Genomic DNA, 22,214 nt, shown 5'->3' with positions numbered 1-22,214 from the left:
AAATGTACAGAAATCTGTAATTTCATCACTGGTGCCCTTTAAAGATACCAGTAATAAATACAAACTCAGAATTTCAGAGCCACAAAGGATCTTAGTTGGCAGCCATGTACTTCTCTAGGCATCAAATCCCTCTATGGGAAGATTTCTCTCCTATTTCTAGGCTGAGGGAGAATCAAAAGAAACCAGCACCATCAAAATGATTTGAGACTAAACAAACAAGAGGCCAATCACCAGGGCAGAGGGAATCACAAAAGGGCAGAGCACGGGGTGTTTGCCTTCCAACTACAGCTGCAGCATCCCTATCAACTCAGGTGACATCTAGTGCTTCCTGTTTGTTAACTGGTGACCCAGACTCTTGACCTGCCTGCCTTACAGCACTGTTTGGAGAAGCAGGCAGGTGTCTGTGGGGAGGGGCAGCTGAGGAGCTGCAACACAGGCAGTAAGCTGGTTACTTCCTGTGCCACCAAATACCAGCCACGCCCATGGACTTCTGAAAGGCTGGAGGCTTCACTGACCTCAGTAGAATATCTTCTGAGGAAGAGGGTGGGGACATTCAGTTTTGCTAAGGCTCCAAAATCTGCAAGTGTTAATACTATAATAAAATCATTTCTACCCCATTTCTCGCATTTGATCTCCACATGTTCCTGGGTGTCTATCTAACTTTTCCTCCTCAGCTCCGACACATGCACAAATCTCACTCCTTTTTACTTAAGCAAACTAAACACAGAAATAACTCTCCCTCAGAATTGCTCTGTGTCCTACCATGGCTTCTCTGCTAGCCTGCATCTGGAATGTCCCCAAAGACCCATGTGTTAAAGTGTTGGTGTCCAAAGGTGTTATCTGGGGATGGTAAAGTCTCTAAAAGGTGGGGCCCAAGTGGAAGATCTTTAGGTGATGGACAGATGCCCTTAAAGGGGACCGTGGTGGCCTGGCTTCCTCCTCCGGTCTCCATCCCTGGCCATGGTACAATTGCCCTGCCATGTGCACAATGTGCAGCTCATCACAGAGCCAAAAGCAGGGGAAACGCCAGACTTGAGGTTTGGGAGACACAGAAGCTTTTCTAAGTTGACTGCCTTTGGTAGTCTTTATAGTAACAAAAGCTGACTAACACACCTTCCCTCCCTGCTGCAAGAACTTCAAGAGTTGACATCTGTCACCAGAACCTGACTCCTGCCCCAACTCCCTCCATTCTCAACAATTAACCACAAAATGCAAAGGACATTCATTTCCCAGCCTGCGTCCATGCACGCCTCTTTACATCTACCTTGTAGACCAGATTCCAGAATTCACCCACCCTCAAATCCTCGTCCCTCCCCCACGTCTGTGGCTCTCGCTAGAACTCATTCTCTCTGCAAAGCTCCTCTGTCCCGGTCACCTCTCCCTCCAAACACTCCCTTTTTTATTGTGCTGTCTCCAGAAACAGCATTTGTGGTCGGGGCATTAGTTAAGATTCCTGGGCCACAGCCTCAGTCCAGCTCTGACCTTATTTACCACTGCTTTCAGTTCTTTTCAAACACAGCTTTATAAATGCTGACGTGGGAGTTACCTAGGAAACAAGAATTAGAGGATAACTATGAGAAGGAAATATTTCTTTCTAGGAAAAAACCCCCTCATATTTCCATGAGCAGGAGCATTTGGAATTTTTAAAAAGTAATGTGGAAAATAATTTAAGATTATTACAAGTTATTTCCAACTTTATCTCCATTCCTCCAACCCCTTCCATACCAAGACGATTTACCAAATTCCTAAGTATAATGAACACACTTGTAATAGCTAATTCCAAATGTGAAATCTAAAATGAAGACCCGATATATAAACTTAAAAGCTCCACAAACCTCTAAGTAAGAATAGAAAACACTAAATGAATGAATGAATGAATGAATGAATGAATGAATGAATGAGTGAACGAACGAACAAACAATTTTAGCCAGGCCATGGTGGTGCACGCCTTTAATGTCAGCACTCGGGAGGCAGAGGCAGGCGGATCTCTGTGAGTTTCAAGACAGCCAGGGCTACACAGAGAAACCCTGTCTCAAATCTCATGGGTATTAAGACAAAACAAAAATGCCTTGAAACTCATAAAATAACAACTTAGGGCTAAGGAAACGCTCGGTGGGTAAAGGACTCAGCGGGAGTTCATATCCCCGGGACCCGTGTAAACCCGGATGCAGTAACTCTCGGCCCAGCCCAGCACTGCTGCGGTGACGGTGACGCAGGAAGTGGACACAGGCAACCCCTCAGAGCCTGTGCCGGTCGACTGCAGTGAGCGGCTGACAAAGGCATCCTGTGTGACGTGGACAGTGAGGATTACAGGGGAGCCTGTCCTCTGACCTCAACACACATACCATGGTACACTAGCACCCACACTCACACACACACATACACACACACACTTTAAAAAAACCCAACTTACATGTTCAGAAACCTGTTAACTCAATTCTAGAATAAATTAGAAAGGACGATGATTGGCAAGTGAATATGGTATTGTAAAAATACCTATAAGGAAGGGAAGATACAATGCTGGAGAGATGGCTCAGCAGTTAAGAGCACTGACTGCCCTTCCAGAGGACCCGGGTTCAATTCCCAGCACCCACATGGCAGCTCACAATTATCTTAACTCCAAGATGTGACACCCTCACACAGACATACATTCAGGCAAAACACCAATACAAATATAACAAAATAAAAAAATTACCTTAAAAAAAAAAAGAAGAAAACATAATGATATATAAGTTTAAAAAACAGACTACAGGACACTGTGACATGATCCCAATTTAAACAAGTTAGTAAATCTAAGAAGACTACAAATACTGACATTACATCCCGTTCTCTTTGTGCTTTCTGTGGCTCCTGAGTTTTTACAGTAGATTAATTTCTTAAAACGCATTTTTAAGCCAAGGTCATGAGAAAATAAAAGGAAGAAAAATAATAGTAATACAACACGAGATTTAAAAATCTATTATGGGTCAGGTGTGGTAGCCCACTCCTGTAATCCCAGAACGTCATGCAGAAAGATCAGGAAATTCAAGGTCTTCTTCAGCTACATAGCCAATTCTAGGCCTGCCCAGCTACAAAGAAACACACACACACACACACACACACACACACACACACACACACACACAAAGCAAACCGTTGTGGGATATTTTGATCACACTCTGACGCTACTGAGACTGCCAATAAAGTTCACTTTGAATCAGAGGGTGGAGCTAGCTAACTAGATCAAAATTAGCCATAGAGGTTTTGGAGGACCAAGGACATACAGAGATACAGGAAGAGTAAGGCGGGGCTTAGAAAGATTCTCAGCCTTTTCGGATGGAGGAGGGAGAGAGAGGAGGTCACTGGTCCCTATTCTGCCACTTCTCTGATCATTCAAGTTCTTACTCCGATATCTGACTCCCAAGGCTTTATGAATAAAGAATAAACAGATAAACACTTCAGCAAACAAAACGAAAGTTTTACAGTTTAAAGATAAGCCAGTATCTTTACCAAGCCTGAGGAGCCGAGTTCAATTTCCCGGACCCACACAGTGAAAGGTGAGAACTAACTCCTGCAAGTTGTCCTCTACCCTCTACAAATGTGCAGTGGTACTCATTCTCACACAACGTGCACATACACAAAATAATGCTATTTTGGGGGGGGGACAAGAAGCTGTGTCCCCCAAGTTTAGTTTAGTTTTGCTCTTACTATACTATTGGGTCCTCTTGCATGCATCTTCTCTAACTCACAAAATGGACGCTCTAATTGCCTAGGCCCACCCCCACCTCACTGGTGAACTGCAGTCCCCTAAGAATCCCAGCAGTCTTCTGACCTGCCCACAGCAGATGCTCCAAGCTGTCTGGATGCCCGTTTGGTGTCACATGGTACGAAGTGAAAGCCGCTTGTTGCCATGTCCGAGGGAGACCTGTTGATTAAAAAGCAGTGAGGGTTTCAGTTCTTTGTTCAGTGAGAAGGGGCTGCACAAACGTGAGAGCACAGTGCACACCAATACACACCTGTCAATCATTTTCTAGAATGCACCTCTACTTCAACTTAATTCTACTTCATGTTAAACATTCCTGAAATTAAACCACTGGGAGCCGGGCGGTGGTGGTGCATGCCTTTAATCCCAGCACTTGGAAGGCAAGCAGGCAGATCTCTGTGAGTTCGAGACCAGCCTGATCTACAAATTGAGTTCCAGGACAGCCAAGGCTACACAGAGAAACCCTGTCTTAAAAAAAGAGAAGAGAGAAAAGCCATCGGGAGACTGATTTTCCTTATATTTTAACACGCAAACAATATACTGAAATTCCCACTGCCTGCTATCTTTTGTATCCCTTTTCTTTACTTCTTCCCCTCCCCGCCTTTTTGAGGAAGGGGGCGAGGATAGGCAGGGGTTGGCTACATAGTCCTGGCTGGCCAGAACTCAGTATGTAGATTATGTTGGTCTCAAACTTGCAGCGATCCTTCTGACTCTGTCTGCCAAATCCTGGGATCATAAGTGTGTCTGTCACTGTGCTTGACCCAGATCATTCGTACGCATGTATGGTCTTCCAGGGTTTTTGGTTTTGTTTTCAGTTAGGGTCCGTCTCCAGGTGGCCAGGCCAGCCTCAGACTCACAGCAATCTTCTTGCCACGGCCTCCCAAGTGCTGAGATTACAAATATGAGCCACCAAGCCTGACTCAGACATTTCTCCCCAAGTAAAGCTATACATATTTCATTACAGTATTTATTATATTCATAAGGCAGAGCTTTGAGACAGCAGCTACCCATCTTTTTAGGATGTTGGGTTTTGCTGTTATTGTCTAATGCACATGGATGTTCTGCCTGCAATTATGTCTGTGTACCACGTGTGAGAGCCTGGTGACCCATAAGCCAGAAACCGGCGTCACATCCCTGGAGACTGGAGTTACAGATGGTAGGAGCTACCATGTGGGTGCTGGGAATTCAACTCAGGTCCTCTCAAAGAGCAGCCAATTTTCACCGGGCGGTGGTGGCGCACGCCTTTAATCCCAGCACTCAGGAGGCAGAGCCAGGCGGATCTCTGTGAGTTCGAGGCCAGCCTGGGCTACCAAGTGAGTTCCAGGAAAAGGCGCAAAGCTACACAGAGAAACCCTGTCTCGAAAAACCAAAAAAAAAAAAAAAAGAGCAGCCAATTTTCTTAACCAGTAAACCATCTCTCCAGCACCGCTGTTGTTTTGTTTCTAAAGACAAAAGTTTGCTCTATAGCCAGATTGGCCTTGAACACGACCCTTGCCTCAGCCTCAAGAGTGCCAGGTCACAGGTGTATGTGCCCATGCCTGTGGCCCTGAATGCCAGCTCTTCAATAAAACCGATTTCCTTCCCACCGGCTTCTTATTACCTCAGTACTGGCTTAGGTGAGTGGCCAGACCTGAGTCTGCTAACAAAAGTTCAAATTACATCCTTCTAACCCTTTATGCTTTTACACACTAAATTCCCAGAAGTTCTGTTTCACATTTTACATTAATATCACAACCAGCCCATGATGCCACAAACTGTGCTTTTTTTTTTTTTTTTTTTTTTTTTTTTTGGTTTTTCGAGACAGGGTTTCTCTGTGTAGCTTTGCGCCTTTCCTGGAACTCGCTTTGGAGACCAGGCTGGCCTCGAACTCACAGAGATCCACCTGGCTCTGCCTCCCGAGTGCTGGGATTAAAGGCGTGCGCCACCACCGCCCGGCAAACTGTGCTTTTAACCACCAGTATTTGCTCAGGATCAGGTGCTTTTCTAGGGTGGATGTTCTGTAACACACTTTACTTGCAAATAGCAATGTAAGGTACGTGTGTCTACCCATCTCCCCTTCTCCATGGGTTCCTCCAGGGATCTGGTCATAATATGCCACCAAGGGTGTGTCTTCTTTTCTGGCAGGAGCCAAAACTTCATTCTTAAGACCAGAAGACACAGTTCTCCACACAGCTCCTTAACTTCCCTGTTCCAGCTCCTCCCTCTGCAGTTTCTTCTGCAATACAGGAAAATTACTTGGCAGAGTAATGAGGATGTATTGCCTTCCCAGAAGGATGCCAATGATGTGGCAGGAGGGACCTCCAGAGAAACAGGAAGGAAACCAGGCTGCGGATACTGACAGTGCAGATCCCTGCCTCCCTTAGGACTTGGGTGGCCTTCGTCACATCCTTGTCAGCATGACATTTCCCAACCAAGACTCTCATCAAGCAAACAAATGAGCCGGTTGGTGGAGGTGCACACCTCTGATGCCAGCACTCCGGAGAAACCCTGTCCCAAAAAAACAATATATAGACAGACAGACAGACAAATGGATGAATAGAGCCAGAGAAACCCTGTCTCGAAACACAGAGAGAGAGAGAGAGAGAGAGAGAGAGAATGCAAGTAAGCAGCATCTGTCCTGCAGACAACTAGGATTCTAGATGGCAGAGAACTTATAAAACCACAGCTTGCTCCTGGGTCAGACAGGGCACAGAACCAAACATGCCATGCTGGTCTTTTGTCTGCAGCCACTCAGAATTTACACACCTAACTCATTCAGTATAAATTCCTGTCTGTACTTCATCAGAACCTATTTTCTCCTTTAAAAAAAAAAAAAAAAACTAGAAATGTTCCAAATGTACAAAGTAGAGAAAATAGCACAGTACATTATATTATACCTGGAATATGGTTCTGAGTACAGTGTGAGCTACATTTAACCTCCACCCCCAATCCCTCCCTTCCTCCTAAGATAGGCAATCAACAACCCATCCTCCAGCCATTTGTCAGCTCAGAAATGAGACAACAAAGGGAGACTGAAGTCCTCGCAGGATCCTACAGCACTGGCAGGAATATTCACTCCCTAGAGACTTGCTTGCCCATGCTTGGCTGGTCACTTACCACTAACATTTATATTCTAGAAAATGGGACATTCGAGCTGGAGAGATGGCTCAGCAGCTAACCTGTTGCTCTTAGAGAAGACCCAGGTTTGATTATCAGCACCCCTGTGATGGCTTACAACCATCCATAGCTCCAGATCCCCAGGGACTCAGTGCCCTCTTCTGATTCCTGGAGACACCAGGCTCACACAGGTACACACATGGTGCCCACACATACACACAGGCAAAATATTCATACACATAAAATAAATACATCTTTGTAAAAACCTGACATTAACTTGTAGCTATTTTACTCCAATAGATACACAAATAATTTATGTCTGAAAATGTTACGGTTTTATCACCTGGCTGGTGATAAACAAATAAGCCAGTTTTGTGTTTCATAAATCTTATCAACATTTTGTCTTCAGTTCTCCCAAGTGCTTTGGGGAGCATTTATCACCTCATTAATCTTCCTGCTGATCAACAAGCCTGAGGCATGAGCTGATTTATTGACAATGCTGCACTAAACTGCAACCCCTAAGCCAGGGCAAGCTCTTGTGTGTTACCTGGTAGTGGACGCCTGCACTTCACACACTTACCATTACCTCAGCTTTCTGATAAGTGAAGGTCAACAGACGGGAGTCATCTGCTTTGTTAGCTTGTATTTGGGAATCTTTTTATTATATAGTTATAAATATAAAGTTATATTATAAGGTTATATAAAAAGTCTTGCTGGATTTTTTTATTCAGACTTCACTATATTATTACAAATGCCCTTTATAATATTGTATTTTATGCAAAAGATGCCCTTTATAGTACTGCATTTTTACATTTATATACATTGCTACAGCTTGAGTCTGCCCTGCCCTCTCCAAAGTCCATTGTGATTACACACTTGGTCCCAAGTAGGAGGTGGTGGACCCTTGGGAGGTAGGATCTGGTGGGAAAGCTTTACATACATCACTGGGTGTATCAGGTGAGAGAACTCAATGTTATGAAAGGAAGAAATCTGCTATGTCCATCCCTGTTCTCTACTCCTGTTCAAGATGTAACTATGTTCCCACACAAGCTACCACGATATGCTATCCATATGCCACCCTCACCACAGGCCAAAACTAACAGGACTGCCTAATCTAGGACTCTGAACTTCCAAAATCGTGGGCGAAGTAACCTTTTTCTCTGTATGACTTAGCTACCTCAGGTGTTTTGCTGAAGGGATGTAAAGCTGACTAATACAGAGACTTATTCAAGTCTTTGCTTATTTCATTCAGTAAAGGTTATCAGTATATAAACATTGTGCAAGTATTGTAAATCCATGTATTGTAAAGGAGCAACACTAAATCTTTATTTTGATCCATTTTTAAATGTGACCCACCACAATTAGCACAATTTTTGTTTTAAGATTTACTTATTATGTGTACAGTGTTCTGTCTGCATGGATGCCTGCATTGCAGGCCAGAAGAGGGCGCCAAATCTCATTACAGATGGTTGTGAGCCACCCTGTGGGTGCTGGGAATTGAACTCAGGACCTCTGGAAGAGGAGCCAGTGCTCTTAACCTCTGGGCCATCTCTCCAGTCCCACAACTTTTAAATTTTACCTAAATGCTTCTTAGTTCTACAGTTATCCTAATTCTGCTATGCTTATGTTAGAAAGTATGTTTTCAAATAGTGAAAAAAACATTCTTATTTGATTGACAGTGACTAAAGAAGGCCACACAGTATATTTCAATTACAGATATTACTACATGAGGAAAATATGCCTTTATTTTGCATTGTTTTGAACACTCTAGCTTTTAAAACATCTTAAACAGATTTTTGAGATATAATTCCCAGAAGTATCCAACTATCTCATCACAATCTAACTTACAGCATCCCATCATCCAAAAGTACCAACCTATTTCCTGTCATTCTCCACGCCCCTCATGACCTCTAATTCTAAGCAAACACTAGTCTTTTACATCTGTATATATTTTATTTTTCTGGGCAATAGTCAATTGTCACATATGCTGTTTTGGATGACTGGCTTTTTCCCTTTCCATGTTTCCAAGATTCATTCATGTTGTGTGGAACAGGTAACAATAACTCACCCTATCTAATACTAAGTAATATGCCACAGCTGAGATATGCCAAATTTGGTTACCATTTCATTTGTTCATTATGTATGGGACATTACACTTTTTGTACATCATGAAGACTGCTGCTACTAATATTCATGGACAAGTTTTATGTGAATATAATAGGTGAGGTCATATGATAACTCTACATTTGACACTGAAGAATTCTCACCAATTGTTTTCCAAAGTGGTTACATGATTTTATAATCTAACCAATAAAATATGGCAGCTCCAATTTCTTTATATTTTGACAAATACTTGTCATTTTGGTGAGTGAGGTAACTGCTTTGGGGTTGGAGTTTTTTAGAACACCTGTGTACACCGGTTGTTTGGGATGCACACACAAATCCTCATGCTTCTGCAGCAAACACTTCACTAATGGAGCCAAGCCCTTGCACTGTGCCTGTGACTTGCATTGCCTAATGGCTGATGACATTAAGAATTTTTTAAGGCACTTATTTGGCCATTTGTGTATCTTCTTTGAGAACTATCCAGATGCTTTTCAAATTTCTAAGTGAGTTATCTGTCTTTTTATTATTGACAAGCATCGCTCTAATGTTCAAATATTACACAGAACTATTTGGTCGTTGTTGTTTTGTCTTGTTTTTCAAGACAGGGTTTCTCTGTGTTGCTCTGGCTGTCCTGGAACTCACACATGTGGCATATGCTTATACCACAGACACAGAGAATATATACAAGTAAATCTTTTCTTTTAAATCAGAAACAAATACACCATGGGGGGGTGGGGAAGGAACACAAACAGCCCAGAACTCGGCATGCTTACCCTTCAGCCCTCTCCACATCTCACCTGCCATCACCACTATCAAATCAGAAGACCATCTTTCCAACCTTTCCCTCCTTCTCACCCTGATTCTTTACAAGAAAATAAAACTGATAAAGCCACAGGGTGATAAGAACATAACTGTTATACCCTGAAATAAGAAAATATTAGATATGAGAGAAGTGGACTGATAACCAAGATGCCCTTCCTCTAAGAATACAAAAGCCCCCTGAACTAAAATTCTTAGTATTATCTCTAGGACTTGATGGGTTTCCATTCTTTGCCCCTGTCTGCACCTGTCTCCATCTTTTCCAAATTTTCTGACACGATCACACATTGTTTTCATCATCGGGAAAAGGAATATTCAGTCTCAAATCACTGAAGAAACATTCAAGTATTAATTTAAGGAAGTAAACTCTGAACATCCCATGCATATCACACCCAGCTCAAAATGAAGCTAAAAATAGACAAGAACAGCATAATGGACTGCTTTTAGCCTCTTTCAGGTGAAGAAGTCAGAATGTTTCTCTACCCAATGTTTTTCCCACACCATTTTAGACCATTCAGAAATCTTTCAATTTTCCACTTAACTGGCAAAGTTCTTAACCTCTGTGGTTTTTTCTAATTTGAATTTTATTTCCTCCACTATAACATGCCTCAAAACTAATTTTTTTTTTCTTTTTGGTTTTTCAAGATAGAGTTTCTCTGTGTAGCCCTGTCTGTCCTGGAACTCGATCTGTAGACCAGGCTGGCCTTGAACTCACAGAGATCCACCTGCCTCTGCCTCTGTGCCGGGATTAAAGGTGTGCACCACAGTCTGGCTCAACCTGTTTTTTCACTGTTATCCGCCATTACTGAATGAGCTATGGTTGATTTCCATTTTACTTGTGGTACCGGGGACTGGCCCTCTAAGCAAGCACTCTGTCACTGAGTCCCCAGCCGCCTTCTCACTTTTATTCCAAGCCAGGCTTCACTAAATTGTCCAGACAGGCCTTGAATTCTGTCTTCTTTCTGCCTCAGCCTCCCGGGCAGTGGGAATCCCAGACCTTCCCAGGGGCCTGGCAGAATGGAGATGTACTCTTTACTGAAGGACCTGGCCCTGATAGACAGTAAGTAGTACACTATCAACATTAGTTTCCTGTTTGGAGATCCTAAAGCCTGAGGGCATTAAGACTGTGTAAATGCCAGGGTTGAATTCTGAGGCTACCCCAGGCTCTATAGAGAGATACCGTCTGAAAACACACAAACAAAACGAACACCAAGTGGTAAGTGCTGTATAAAGAGGCTATGACTTGGTGCCCACAGACTCGGCTCAGCAGGTAACAGTGCTCACCACACAAGCCTGGCAACCTGAATTTGTTCCCTGGGACCCACATAACTCCCAAAAGTTGTTCTCTGACCCCCCCCCACCCTCCCCCCCACACACACTGTGGCACGTGTGCAACTGCACTCACACACATCACACACGTAAATGACAGTAATAAATAAGAATCTTTAAGAGAGATGCGACTTAGCAACATGGCAGTGAAACGCTGAGTTACTGAAAAGCGAACTGATGAACACGGGAGAGTGCTAACGGGCACCACTTAAGTCGTGTTAACAGGGACGGGCATCTAGGATGAGCAAAGTGAGAGCCCTAAACTGTCTCTTCCTGGGACAGCAAGCCCAGGGAGTAACTGCAGGGTCCCAGAGCAGACCGGCCCTCCCTGGTCTACCCACCAACCTAGACACACTCACTGGGCTGGGAGCAACCACAGCCAGGGAGAGAAGGCACTCAAGGCCGGTTCTCAAGGACATAAAGCCTTTAACTTAGAGCAAGAAGCACAGGCAGAAAGCTGAGAAAACAGAAGCACCAAAGCAGCTTTGTTCAAGCCAGGGGGTGGTGGCGCACACCTTTTAGTCCAGCACTCGAGAGGCAGAGGCAGGTGGAGCTCTGTGAGTTCGAGGCCAGCCTGGTCTACAGATCGAGTTCCAGGACAGCCAAGGCCACACAGAGAAACCCCTGTCTCAAAAAAAAAAAACAAAAAAACAAAAACACCTTTGTTTACTCAGAAGATTCCCATGCACCCTTCTAGAGTAGCCTAGTGTGAAATGACTAAAAACGAATGTATAACACCACCACCGCTTTGGTTGGTTTGTTTTTGAGAAAGTCTCATATAGCCCAGGCTGGCTTCAAGTTTGCAATCCTCCTGCCTCAAGTCTCCCAAAGGCTGGGATGCCAGGTGTGTGCCACCACACCACTTCATAGAGGGAATAATAAAACAAATAAAACATTGAAACTAGATTAAGCACACTCATCAGCTCTTTATTCGAGTACTGCACGTTTTCTCTGTGCCTGGAATAACGACAGAACAAGACGTTTTCAGGCTAGTTTAGAGACAAAGTGGGAGACGCTTCAGGATCTGGAGTTCTGTGGGCCAACCAATACCAAGAGAGAACACTATGGCCCAGGCCTGGGTCATGTCCACTCACAAGGCCCACAGGTACCTACAAGCACTCACAGCCACCACCCCCATGCCTCCACAACCCCTCCACAAGCCCTCCAGCCACACTCAGACAGCAGGGCCAGAAGCCAGCGCCAAGGCCGGGCCAGCAGTTCCTACCCAGGAGCCCTCCCCACCACTCTGCTCTACCAGCTCCCGCCCCCGCCCCCGCGCCCCCCCCCCCGGGCCCCCCCTCGAAGGACAGAAAGGAGGTGGATACAGATGGAGGGTTTCAGTTCGCACTTCCCTCGGTAGTGACCCCTGCCTCACCACCACCATCTACTCCACAATCTTTCCAAAAGAGAAGACTGGAAGTCGGAAAGTCAGCTTAGCTGGCAGCTTCCTGTTGGTTTATTTTCAGTTCCTGGTGGGAATGGGGGCTCTACTGCAATGCGAGACCGTTTGGAAAGAATAAAAGTTCATTTCCACAGAGAGTACAGCAGTTTAGACTTGACTTACTACGGGGACAGAAGGGAGGCTACTATCTGTTCAAACTGTCCCCAAGGAGTGCTGTTTTCCTTGCCCAAAGACACAGCAAACTCCCAGGAACAGGAACTAGACCTTTCCAACCTCTCCTCGCGCAGAGCAAACCAAATTGCCTGTGTCATTTGAATCAAGCAACAGAAGGGGGGCAGACTGGCAGAGGTGTGTGCAGCTCCTGGTAGATCTTCTGGGTCCGACAGCCCAGTCTCTTAACTGAAAGGAAAATGGGGGGGGGGGGGGGGGGAGGTCTCTTCTCTATTGGAGGGCTCACTTCTAGCAGTAAATTTCCTTTATTTCAGCCTTGTCCTTTCTCACCAGAACACCACAGAGACTGAGGAGGCAGTGTGCTGAGACACGAGGCAGAACTGGATTGCGACGCCAGGTGTGTCCACGGTTTGGATGGTGGGCCTCAGCAAGAGCAGGAAAGAACCATTCCGGGCTCAGTCTACCTCACAGGGACGCTCCCACAATGGGATGCACTCCGGTTGTAAAAACGCCTTTTAAACTGAGACAGCACATAAATAAATGTAAGCAGAGGTGATGTTATTATGCCACTTAAGGTGAGGAGAGCCAAGAGCTCCCCATTACACAGACCACGGCATTCCTGCTACTCAGCAGTTCTGCCTAATGTTTCCAGCAATCCCGGGGCAGAGGCAGCTAAATGCAGCGTTAGGCCAGTTACCACGCCGCTCCCAGCACAGAAGCAGATATCTGCAGGGTGCACAGCAAATGCAAGTTTTCAGGGTGATGATGACTGGGAAAAAGTTGTTCACTTAAAAAAAAAATCAGCCAGGTGGTGGTGGCGCACGCCTTTAATCCCAGCACTCGGGAGGCAGAGGCAGGTGGATCTCTGTGAGTTCGAGGCCAGCCTGGGCTACCAAGTGAGTCCCAGGAAAGGCGCAAAGCTACACAGAGAAACCCTGTCTCGAAAAACCAAAAATAAAAATAAAAATAAAAATAAAAAAAAATAAAAGTTGAAACAAAGAATAGCAAAATGTCTTTAAACAACAATTGTTGCAAAGACAAGTTTTCATTTCCTTCACTTCATAATCCACGAGGGAGAGAAAAAGTAACCTCAGCCCAAAAGCCATTTTCTCGGACTAGCTGGTGTCTCTGCTCACTGACTGGAGCAGTGTATGAAGTATGAATACATGGGGATGTATTGGTGCGCAGATGCTGGTGGGCGTATTAGCATGGAAGGAGAAGCGTCTAAATACTTGAGAAACTAAGCATCAGCACTGACTCTTCTCCCACACTTCCACGCTCTCCTAGCTGATATGCTATGTTTAATCAGGCTACAGTATAAAGCTATCAGATGGAATGGCTGCCATAATGGGATGGTATTGAGGGAGGGAGGGAGGGAGGGAGGGAGGGAGGGAGGGAGGGAGGGAGGGAGGGAGGGAGAAAAGGAAAGAAAAGAGAAAAGAAAAGAAAGAAAAGAGAAACCCTAAGCTATTAAGGAGGTGAACAGCAAGTCAATGTCTTACGTTACGTCCTGGTTTGTGGATAACTGAAAGGCTCAAATTCTGCCTTATTCTCTAAGAAGATAATGACCACAGGCCCAACCACAGAAGAAATTCAAGTCTTAGCCCCATGCTCTTCTCTTTCTAAACTGCAGTCACCTGTAATGATCTCAAATAAAGTATTCTATAACCCACTAATCTAAAATAATCACTAAAGAAATCCATTCATCCCACCTGAATGGTCACTACAGACTGCCCACACCTGTGGACTAGTGAACCATCAAAAGAAGAGGAAACCACGCGTGAAATTCACTTCGAATCCACATGCTGAGCACTAAGTCTTCCTTAGAACAAACAGCACCGCGGCTTTTCACTCTCACCAAGGCCACCACCATTTTGGTTAATGCCTGGGTGTTAGTCTGCAGAGGGTTCGCTAACACGCACAGGCCTGTCCTACCTGATGTGTTTACGTCTTCAGTGCAGAGGACAGTCACATGTGTGGTGCACATGTGTACAGATATTCACGGGATAGGCAATTCCAAGTGGACACAGCACTCAAGATTCAAACAAGCTTTAGAAGAGCCATGCTTTTTTATGTTTTTACGTGTAACCTACGAACTGTCCACCTGCAGGAAGATGGCCCCAACTCAGCCAAAGCTGCAGGCTTTAAGGTGTGAGATGGAGCTGGAAGCACCAAGGGGTCTGGTGAGGGGAGTACCGTGTTAACAGAGCCCACAGGCTCACAAGTTCTTCGTCACAGTTCCCACAGAAGCAGTGTGACCCTCTAGAAACTGCAGCAGGTCAAGGGAGACTTGCTGAACGTCTCTGATGAGAAGTCACTCTGCTCATTACTGCACTGCAGAAACTGACCGATGCTGTGAGACTCCGTGAGAACGCTGCTGAGGCTGACAGACAGCTGTCTGGCCTTGATGACAGCATCTGAACATAAAGTGCAAGACAAGCTGGCTTCTCCCCACCCACACCCCTTCTCTTGGATGAACCTCATCCATGTTCATCCGCCACTGGAGCTCAGTCCGTCCACACACAGCCCTCCCCGCTCTAAAGGGAGCCGAGGATGCAAGCATACGTCAGAAAAGGAAAACAACCGCAAATGATAGAAGATCAGGGCTTGGGGCCAAAGGGAAGGACCACTTTTTCTTTTTCACGATGTGTGATATCCAGAAATACACTGAAATTTCCACCAGAAGAGAGTGGGGGAAGCTCCCCCAGTCGGCCTCCAGCTAAGAGACACAATGCAATCACACCAAGGAACACAGGCCTGCCATCTTACAAGTGGGGCCATTACAACCAGCACTCTGAATGACCCCATGCAGTGGGGTTGACCTCTGTGTGCCTCGTTTTCCTCATTTGTGAATCCGATGACAGGGCAGTCGCTGTAAGTTTAAAGAGAGAAGAGGAGGAGGAAGAGGAGGAGGGGGGGGAGGAGGAGGAGGAGGGGGAGGGGGAGGAAGAGGAAGAGGGGGAAGAGGAGGAGGAGGAAGAGGAGGAGGAGGGGGAAGAGGAGGAGGAGGAAGAGGAGGAGGAGGGGGAAGAGGAGGAGGAAGAGGGGGAAGAGGAGGAGGAGGGGGAAGAGGAGGAGGAGGAAGAGGAGGAGGAGGGGGAAGAGGAGGAGGAGGAAGAGGAGGAGGAGGGGGAAGAGGAGGAGGAAGAGGGGGAAGAGGAGGAGGAGGGGGAAGAGGAGGAGGAGGAAGAGGAGGAGGAGGGGGGAAGAGGAGGAGGAAGAGGGGGAAGAGGAGGAGGAAGAGGAGGAGGGGGAGGAGGAGGAAGAGGGGGAAGAGGGGGAGGAAGAGGAGGAGGGGGAGGAGGGGGAAGAGGAGGAAGAGGGGGAGGAGGAGGAAGAGGGGGAGGGGGAGGAGGAGGAAGAGGAGGAAGAGGGGGAGGAGGAGGAAGAGGAAGAGGGGGAGGAAGAGGGGGAAGAAGAGGAGGAGGAGGGGGAGGAGGAGGAGGAGGAGGAAGAGGGGGAGGAGGAGGAAGAAGGGAAGGGGGAGGAAGAGGAAGAGGAGGAGGAGGAAGAGGGGGAGGAGGAGGAAGAGGAGGAGGAGGAGGAAGAGGGGGAGGAAGAGGAAGAGGGGGAAGAGGAGGAGGAGGAGGAAGAGGGGGAGGAAGAGGAAGAGGGGGAAGAGGAGGAGGAGGAGGAAGAGGGGGAGGAGGAGGAGGAAGAGGGGGAGGGGGAGGAAGAGGAGGAGGGGGGAAGAGGAGGAGGAGGAAGAGGGGGAGGGGGAGGAAGAGGAGGAGGAGGAGGAAGAGGGGGAGGGGGAGGAGGAGGAGGAGGAGGAAGAGGGGGAGGGGGAGGAGGAGGAGGAGGGGGAGGAGGAGGAGGAGGAGGAAGAGGGGGAAGAGGAGGAGGAGGAGGGGGAGGAGGAGGAGGAGGAGGAGGAAGAGGGGGAAGAGGAGGAGGAGGAGGAAGAGGGGGAGGAAGAGGAAGAGGGGGAAGAGGAGGAGGAGGAGGAAGAGGAGGAGGAGGAAGAGGGGGAAGAGGAGGAGGAGGAGGGGGAGGAGGAGGGGGAGGAGGAGGGGGAGGAAGAGGGGGAAGAGGAGGAGGAGGAGGAAGAGGGGGAGGAAGAGGAAGAGGGGGAAGAGGAGGAGGAGGAGGAAGAAGAGGAGGAGGAAGAGGGGGAAGAGGAGGAGGAGGGGGAGGAGGAGGGGGAGGAGGAGGAGGAAGAGGGGGAAGAGGAGGAGGAGGAAGAGGGGGAGGAAGAGGAAGAGGGGGAAGAGGAGGAGGAGGAGGGGGGAGGAGGAGGGGGAGGAAGAGGGGGAAGAGGAGGAGGAGGAGGAGGAAGAGGAGGAGGAGGAAGAGGGGGAAGAGGAGGAGGAGGGGGAGGAGGAGGGGGAGGAGGAGGGGGAGGAGGAGGAGGAGGAAGAGGGGGAAGAGGAGGAGGAGGAGGAAGAGGGGGAAGAGGAGGAGGAGGAAGAGGGGGAGGAGGGGGAGGAGGAGGAAGAAGGGGGGAGGAGGAGGATGAGGGGGAGGAGACTGACCAAAAGCATTGAGCCCGCACAGAAAACCTTTGAAGAAGAGTCCAGTTCCATCTTCTCCCCTAAGACAGAAATGATGGCACAGAGTATACATAATAACCAATTTCCCTCCCTTCCCCAATGGACCAACCAAAACAGAAACCAGTTCTAACCTAAACTCTATACTTACAGTGTTTATTGTGTGCTTCTGAACTAATGGACATATTTCTAACATCTCTCTCCAGCTAAGAACTCCAAGGTTCTGTGACTGAAGATCCAGGGCAGCACTAGTTACAAGCATTCATGTGTCCCAGAAAGGCTGCTCACAAAGTAGCCTGTAGCTATACAGCTGAAAAGCTCACCACAGCTCTAATGAAATAACTTGGTAATTAGGTTTTAACGGCCTCCTTTACCTACTAAAAATATCTGCTCCAGGAGTCCAAATACAATATTTTCTTCAGCATCATATCCCCAGAGCTTGGAAAAAGCTTTGCAACAAATGTGAACATTTGTGAAAAGAATGAATGAATGAATGAATGAATGAATGAATGAATGTTCTTTGCAAACTTAAAGGCAGAGTGTCCTAAATTTAGCAACCCTTCCTAATTAAATTCAAGTTGCTGCACTTAGGTATGACAAAATGTTTAAAAATAAAAACAGCAGATGTTTGATCTCTAGGTGGCAGGGATTTTTTCTTTTTTAAAAAATCCTTCATTTATTTTTACTCTGCAGGAAATCAACCAAATCTGGCACCCAAAAAGCTCATATATTATGTCAGGCTAAGTTAAGCATATTACATGTACAAAAGCCAGTTGGTGTTTAAAAGTATTTTGACTACCAGCCTCTGAATAGATCACTTCTAAAAGTCACTTTAATGTGGTTTTAAGATAGAGGGAGGAGATCGATGGCCAACCGATATGAATCAGTTCACAAAGACCAACAAGAACATGTGGGGGTCACAGGAGGAATCCAAAACCAACTTCAATACTAACCGAACACTCAGGGTGCATTTATCAACCCAGAAAAGAAACGCTGTAGCCTCTGGTGAATTCCAGAGGGGAAAAGCGGGGCACAATGACTCAGGACAGATGTTCTGAGTTCAGGATCTGTGTGTGTGTGTGTGTGTGTGTGTGTGTGTGTGTGTGTGTGTGTGTGTGTACACACACGAGAGATTCCAATGCACAACTTGAAAAGGTCATGAAGCAGAGATCACATTCACTATGATCTGCTACAGAGACTGGCTGAAGCCAACACCACCAGTGGGAGGTCAAGGTCTAGGGTAAGCGACACAGGCTATTTCTGAAGGAATATCACTTTACTCATCTTTAAGGTCTGAATTACCATAACAAGACAAAACAAAATGCTAGGAAGAAGGCAGCAGAGAACCTAAGACAAAACACAGTGAGCCTCCTCCTGCTGCCATTGTTCCGCTGTGGAAGTCTTGGGGAGCCCCAGGGCACACCTTGCAGTAATCAGTCAGCCAGCCAGGGCATTAAGGAAGACCACAGCCTCTGCGGCAGGCAGGCAGGCGCATAGACAGAGACATGCTGCTTTCTGCATTTCCAGCACTCACCCTCGGGAAGATTCAAAAAAGGGAGGGGGCGTGGGAAGCCCTGCCAAGGCTGACAGGAAGCTGCTAAGAGGACAATGTCATCAATGAAACCTGCAGGTCTCTTGTGAAACTGAACGCTTTAATTTTTTCCCCCAAAGCTTTCCTTAAATAAATGCTCCCAGACTTAAAGACATCCCCCTGGAACTGCTGAACAAACACAACATACTCACGGGCTCACAGCAGCTGTAACTTCAGAGGAAAGAACAGGGTTCCACTATGAAGCCGTCCGTCTTTCCCTCTCTTCTACCAGATCTTTTTAAAAGCCAACTAAAGAAAGAGCCATTCCTCAATATAAAAACCAACAGAAACCTTCAACTTGTGGCTCGTTCCCTGGTCTCCAAAGAGACGTTCAATTGCCAGAGCCCGGCAGAGAAGTAAGGAGGCATCTGACAGCCCCGGAGCCCTGCAGGGCTGAATTTAAGACCTGTCAGTTACAGTGGCAGCTATACTCATGGCTGTGGCTGTGGCGGCTGCTTCCGCAGGAAGGGATGCTGGGAGATTTTTTCCCCAATCTCTGCCGCAGCGTAGTCCTAATCCATCACTGTTTAATTATATCCTAGTGAAGCAGGCAAGATAGGTACAGACGGACCAGTTTATACAAACCACAGGACCTTCCGATGATTTCTCACCTAACCTAGGCATTTCTCTATCTCTCGAGGGATAGCATGGATTACTTTCTTATTTTAAGAAAAAAGTAAGGACAGGCTGTTATTCCCGGATATGACTTTCATTTCATATCCATGGACTCTCTTAAAACCCACTTTTAAGGAACACTGAAGAAGGGAAAATCAGTTTCTCTAGAGTTTTCAGTCTGGCAGGTTACTTCAGTGACAAATCCGTACCATATAATAGTCATATCGAGGTTGTTGGAAAGGCTAATTTCCAACTGCCATTTGATAAATAGTATTTCAAGTGGGTTTGGGTTTGGAGTTGTGTTTTTTGGTTGCAGTTTTATTTTTGTGTTTTGATTGTTGAGACGGCTATAAGACACTAGACTATATGAGACACTGTGGGGGGGGGGGTTATTACGAAGTAAAAGAAGCTGGTATCTCCAGATTGAAAGTAACTAGGAAATGAAGAAAAATAAAACCACACACAATCCCATAACCCAGAGAAAATCAATGCCAATATTTTTTTAACCATTTACTTAGAATATTTTTCTCCTTCCTATGTCATATGGATGGGACTTAACAATTATGTATGTTTTTTTCTTTAATAATATTGCTTTCCAAGCTATGTATTATCTTCGTGTTGCATGACTTTTCCTGGGATGATGTGAATAAATGTCTACTCATCCCAGATAAATAAAAGGACAGAACAAAAAAATAATTCCAACCAAGTCTTGCTTGAAATGAGTTCCCTGGGGTCACTTACAGGAGAAGACTCCAGGGCAGTGCTCCCTCATAGCTCTCCCCAGTGTGGGTGAAAACTCAGGAGAGACAGTATCTAGCACTTCCTGCCCATCCTGTAGGCATCTCTTCCGAAGATGCTCTCCTCTTCCTCCAGCAACTGTTCTTTGCTCATACAACTTTATTGGGGAGCTTGGGGAATCTCCAGCCTTCCATGACTGGTGCTCAGAATCAGCTTTCTGTATCTTATCAGTTCCTTTCTCCCTCGATACACAATTCTCTTCATAAAAAGTATGATTATTTGCCCATATATGTGACCTATGGTTAACCACCTACATTTCTTTTTAAAAACAAAAAACAAAAACAAAAAAAAACATTTATTTGTTATTTGTTGGAGATGAAGAATATAAGTGCCACAGAGGACATGTGGGGGTCAGAGACCAACCTGCAAGAGTTAGTTCTCTCCTTACACAATGTGGGTCTGGGATTGAACTCAAGGTTGTTGTGCTTGGCAGCAAGCACCTTTATCCACTGAGCCATCTTGCTGGCCCAACCACCCAGATTTCTAATAGTGCTCACAAGTGTCAGTGCACATAATGGCAGTTAATATATTTGTGTGCTTACTATGTGCTATATGGTGTGGTGAGCAGAGCAGACACAATTGCTGCTCTCCTGGAGTCCCATGCAACAGAGAAGCTAGATATCACCAGATGTGACCAATACTGCACTACCAAAAAGAACTGCAAACACCCAAGAGCACACAAGACCTGCTCTTGTGAAGGTTTGCATTGGGGGATATAGCAATCCAACTGCAAATTCCAAGTACAGTAATTCACAACTTCACTTTTCATCATAATTAATATCTCTCAGCTAATCTTTTTCCTACACAAAAACTTAAATGCAGATTTCAACTATATTTTGTGACTGTAATGTATATGAGAATAATCGATAAAATGTGTATAGATTCTTATACATTTAATCAATTAGAATGTATTAATTAAGAAAGGACAAGAGCCGGGCGGTGGTGGCGCACGCCTTTAATCCCAGCACTCGGGAGGCAGAGCCAGGCGGATCTCTGTGAGTTCGAGGCCAGCCTGGGCTACCAAGTGAGTCCCAGGAAAGGCGCAAAGCTACACAGAGAAACCCTGTCTCGAAAAAACCAAAAAAAAAAAAAAGAAAAAAAAAAGAAAGGACAAGAGGTAGGCTATGTACATAATGCCAGGGATCTTTTAAGCAGCCAGAGACTACAGGTTCCTAAGCATCCCCAACTCAACTGACCTGCTCAAAAGCTGAGGAAGGCTAAAGACTCCCTAAGAATGTTGGAAGAGGTGACACCTTAAATGAAGTTTTCATGGCTGTGTGTGTGTGTGTGTGTGTGTGTGTGAGAGAGAGAGAGAGAGAGAGAGAGAGAGAGAGAGAGAGACAGACAGACAGACAGACAGACAGACACAGAGAGACAGAGACAGACAGACAGACAGACTAGAAATCAACCCTAGAGCCCTGCACATGCATGCCTGGTAAGCTCTCTACCACTGAGACAGAACCCCAGCCTTTCAGACTTCAACCTTCTTTTAAACGGTCTTCTCTTTCCTCATAAGGGTCACAAGTGTCATTCTTTTTCCCACTGGTGCCCTGCTTAAAACACACTTCTCTCCCCACTGAATACAGAAGTGTTTGCCTCTGTTTGCTCTAAGGTTTAGTGTTACAAGCTACCCATCCCACATGTGTGTCTGCACCCCTCCCCCCCCCCCAGTGCTGACACTGAGACTTGGTTGGAGGAGGATGTCAAAGGATGTGGTGCTGTGAAGGAGAACATCCCCCACAGGCTCAGGTATCTAAAGAGCTGGTCCCCAGTTGGTGGCGCTGTTTGGGGAGATCAGGAGCCTTGCTGAAGGCAGTAGGTGGCTGGGGTGGGCTCAGAGTCTGCAGGCTCCCCCCACTGGCAGTTTTCTCTCGTGTCTGCATGTGTTTGAAGATGTACCAGCCAGCGTCCTGCTCCAGTTGTCTTGCCTTTTACACCATTACGGACTTCCCGTAGGAAGCGTAAACCAAAATAAACTCTTCCATCAGTTGCCTTGGTATGTATGTCGTCATAGCAAAAGGCACCTAAGGGAGACTAAAGACTTTCTAGAACTTT

The 22,214-nt window shown here is 46.2% G+C and overlaps 1 protein-coding gene across 3 annotated transcripts in view; it reads right to left on the bottom strand.

Annotated features, from left to right (window-relative positions):
• Positions 1–22,214, bottom strand: part of Ttc39b (tetratricopeptide repeat domain 39B) — a 112,102-nt gene that overhangs the window by 54,043 nt on the left and 35,845 nt on the right. The window contains exons 1-2 of one of the 3 annotated variants that reach the window (XM_052715116.1): positions 18,895–19,205; positions 3,812–3,904 (exon numbers count right to left, since the gene is read on the bottom strand). In XM_052715116.1, the coding sequence (XP_052571076.1) occupies positions 3,812–3,891 (80 nt within the window). In that variant the 5' untranslated portion in view covers positions 3,892–3,904; positions 18,895–19,205. Of the gene's footprint in view, positions 1–3,811; positions 3,905–18,894; positions 19,206–22,214 lie in introns of those variants that run through there. The other 2 variants (XM_052715115.1, XM_052715114.1) reach the window with 2 other exon arrangements.

Source organism: Peromyscus californicus, unplaced genomic scaffold (genome assembly GCF_007827085.1).
Source record: "Peromyscus californicus insignis strain IS unplaced genomic scaffold, ASM782708v3 Scaffold_5__1_contigs__length_169319896, whole genome shotgun sequence".
NCBI lineage: Eukaryota > Metazoa > Chordata > Mammalia > Rodentia > Cricetidae > Peromyscus > Peromyscus californicus.
This window is presented reverse-complemented; position numbering and strand designations above follow the sequence as displayed.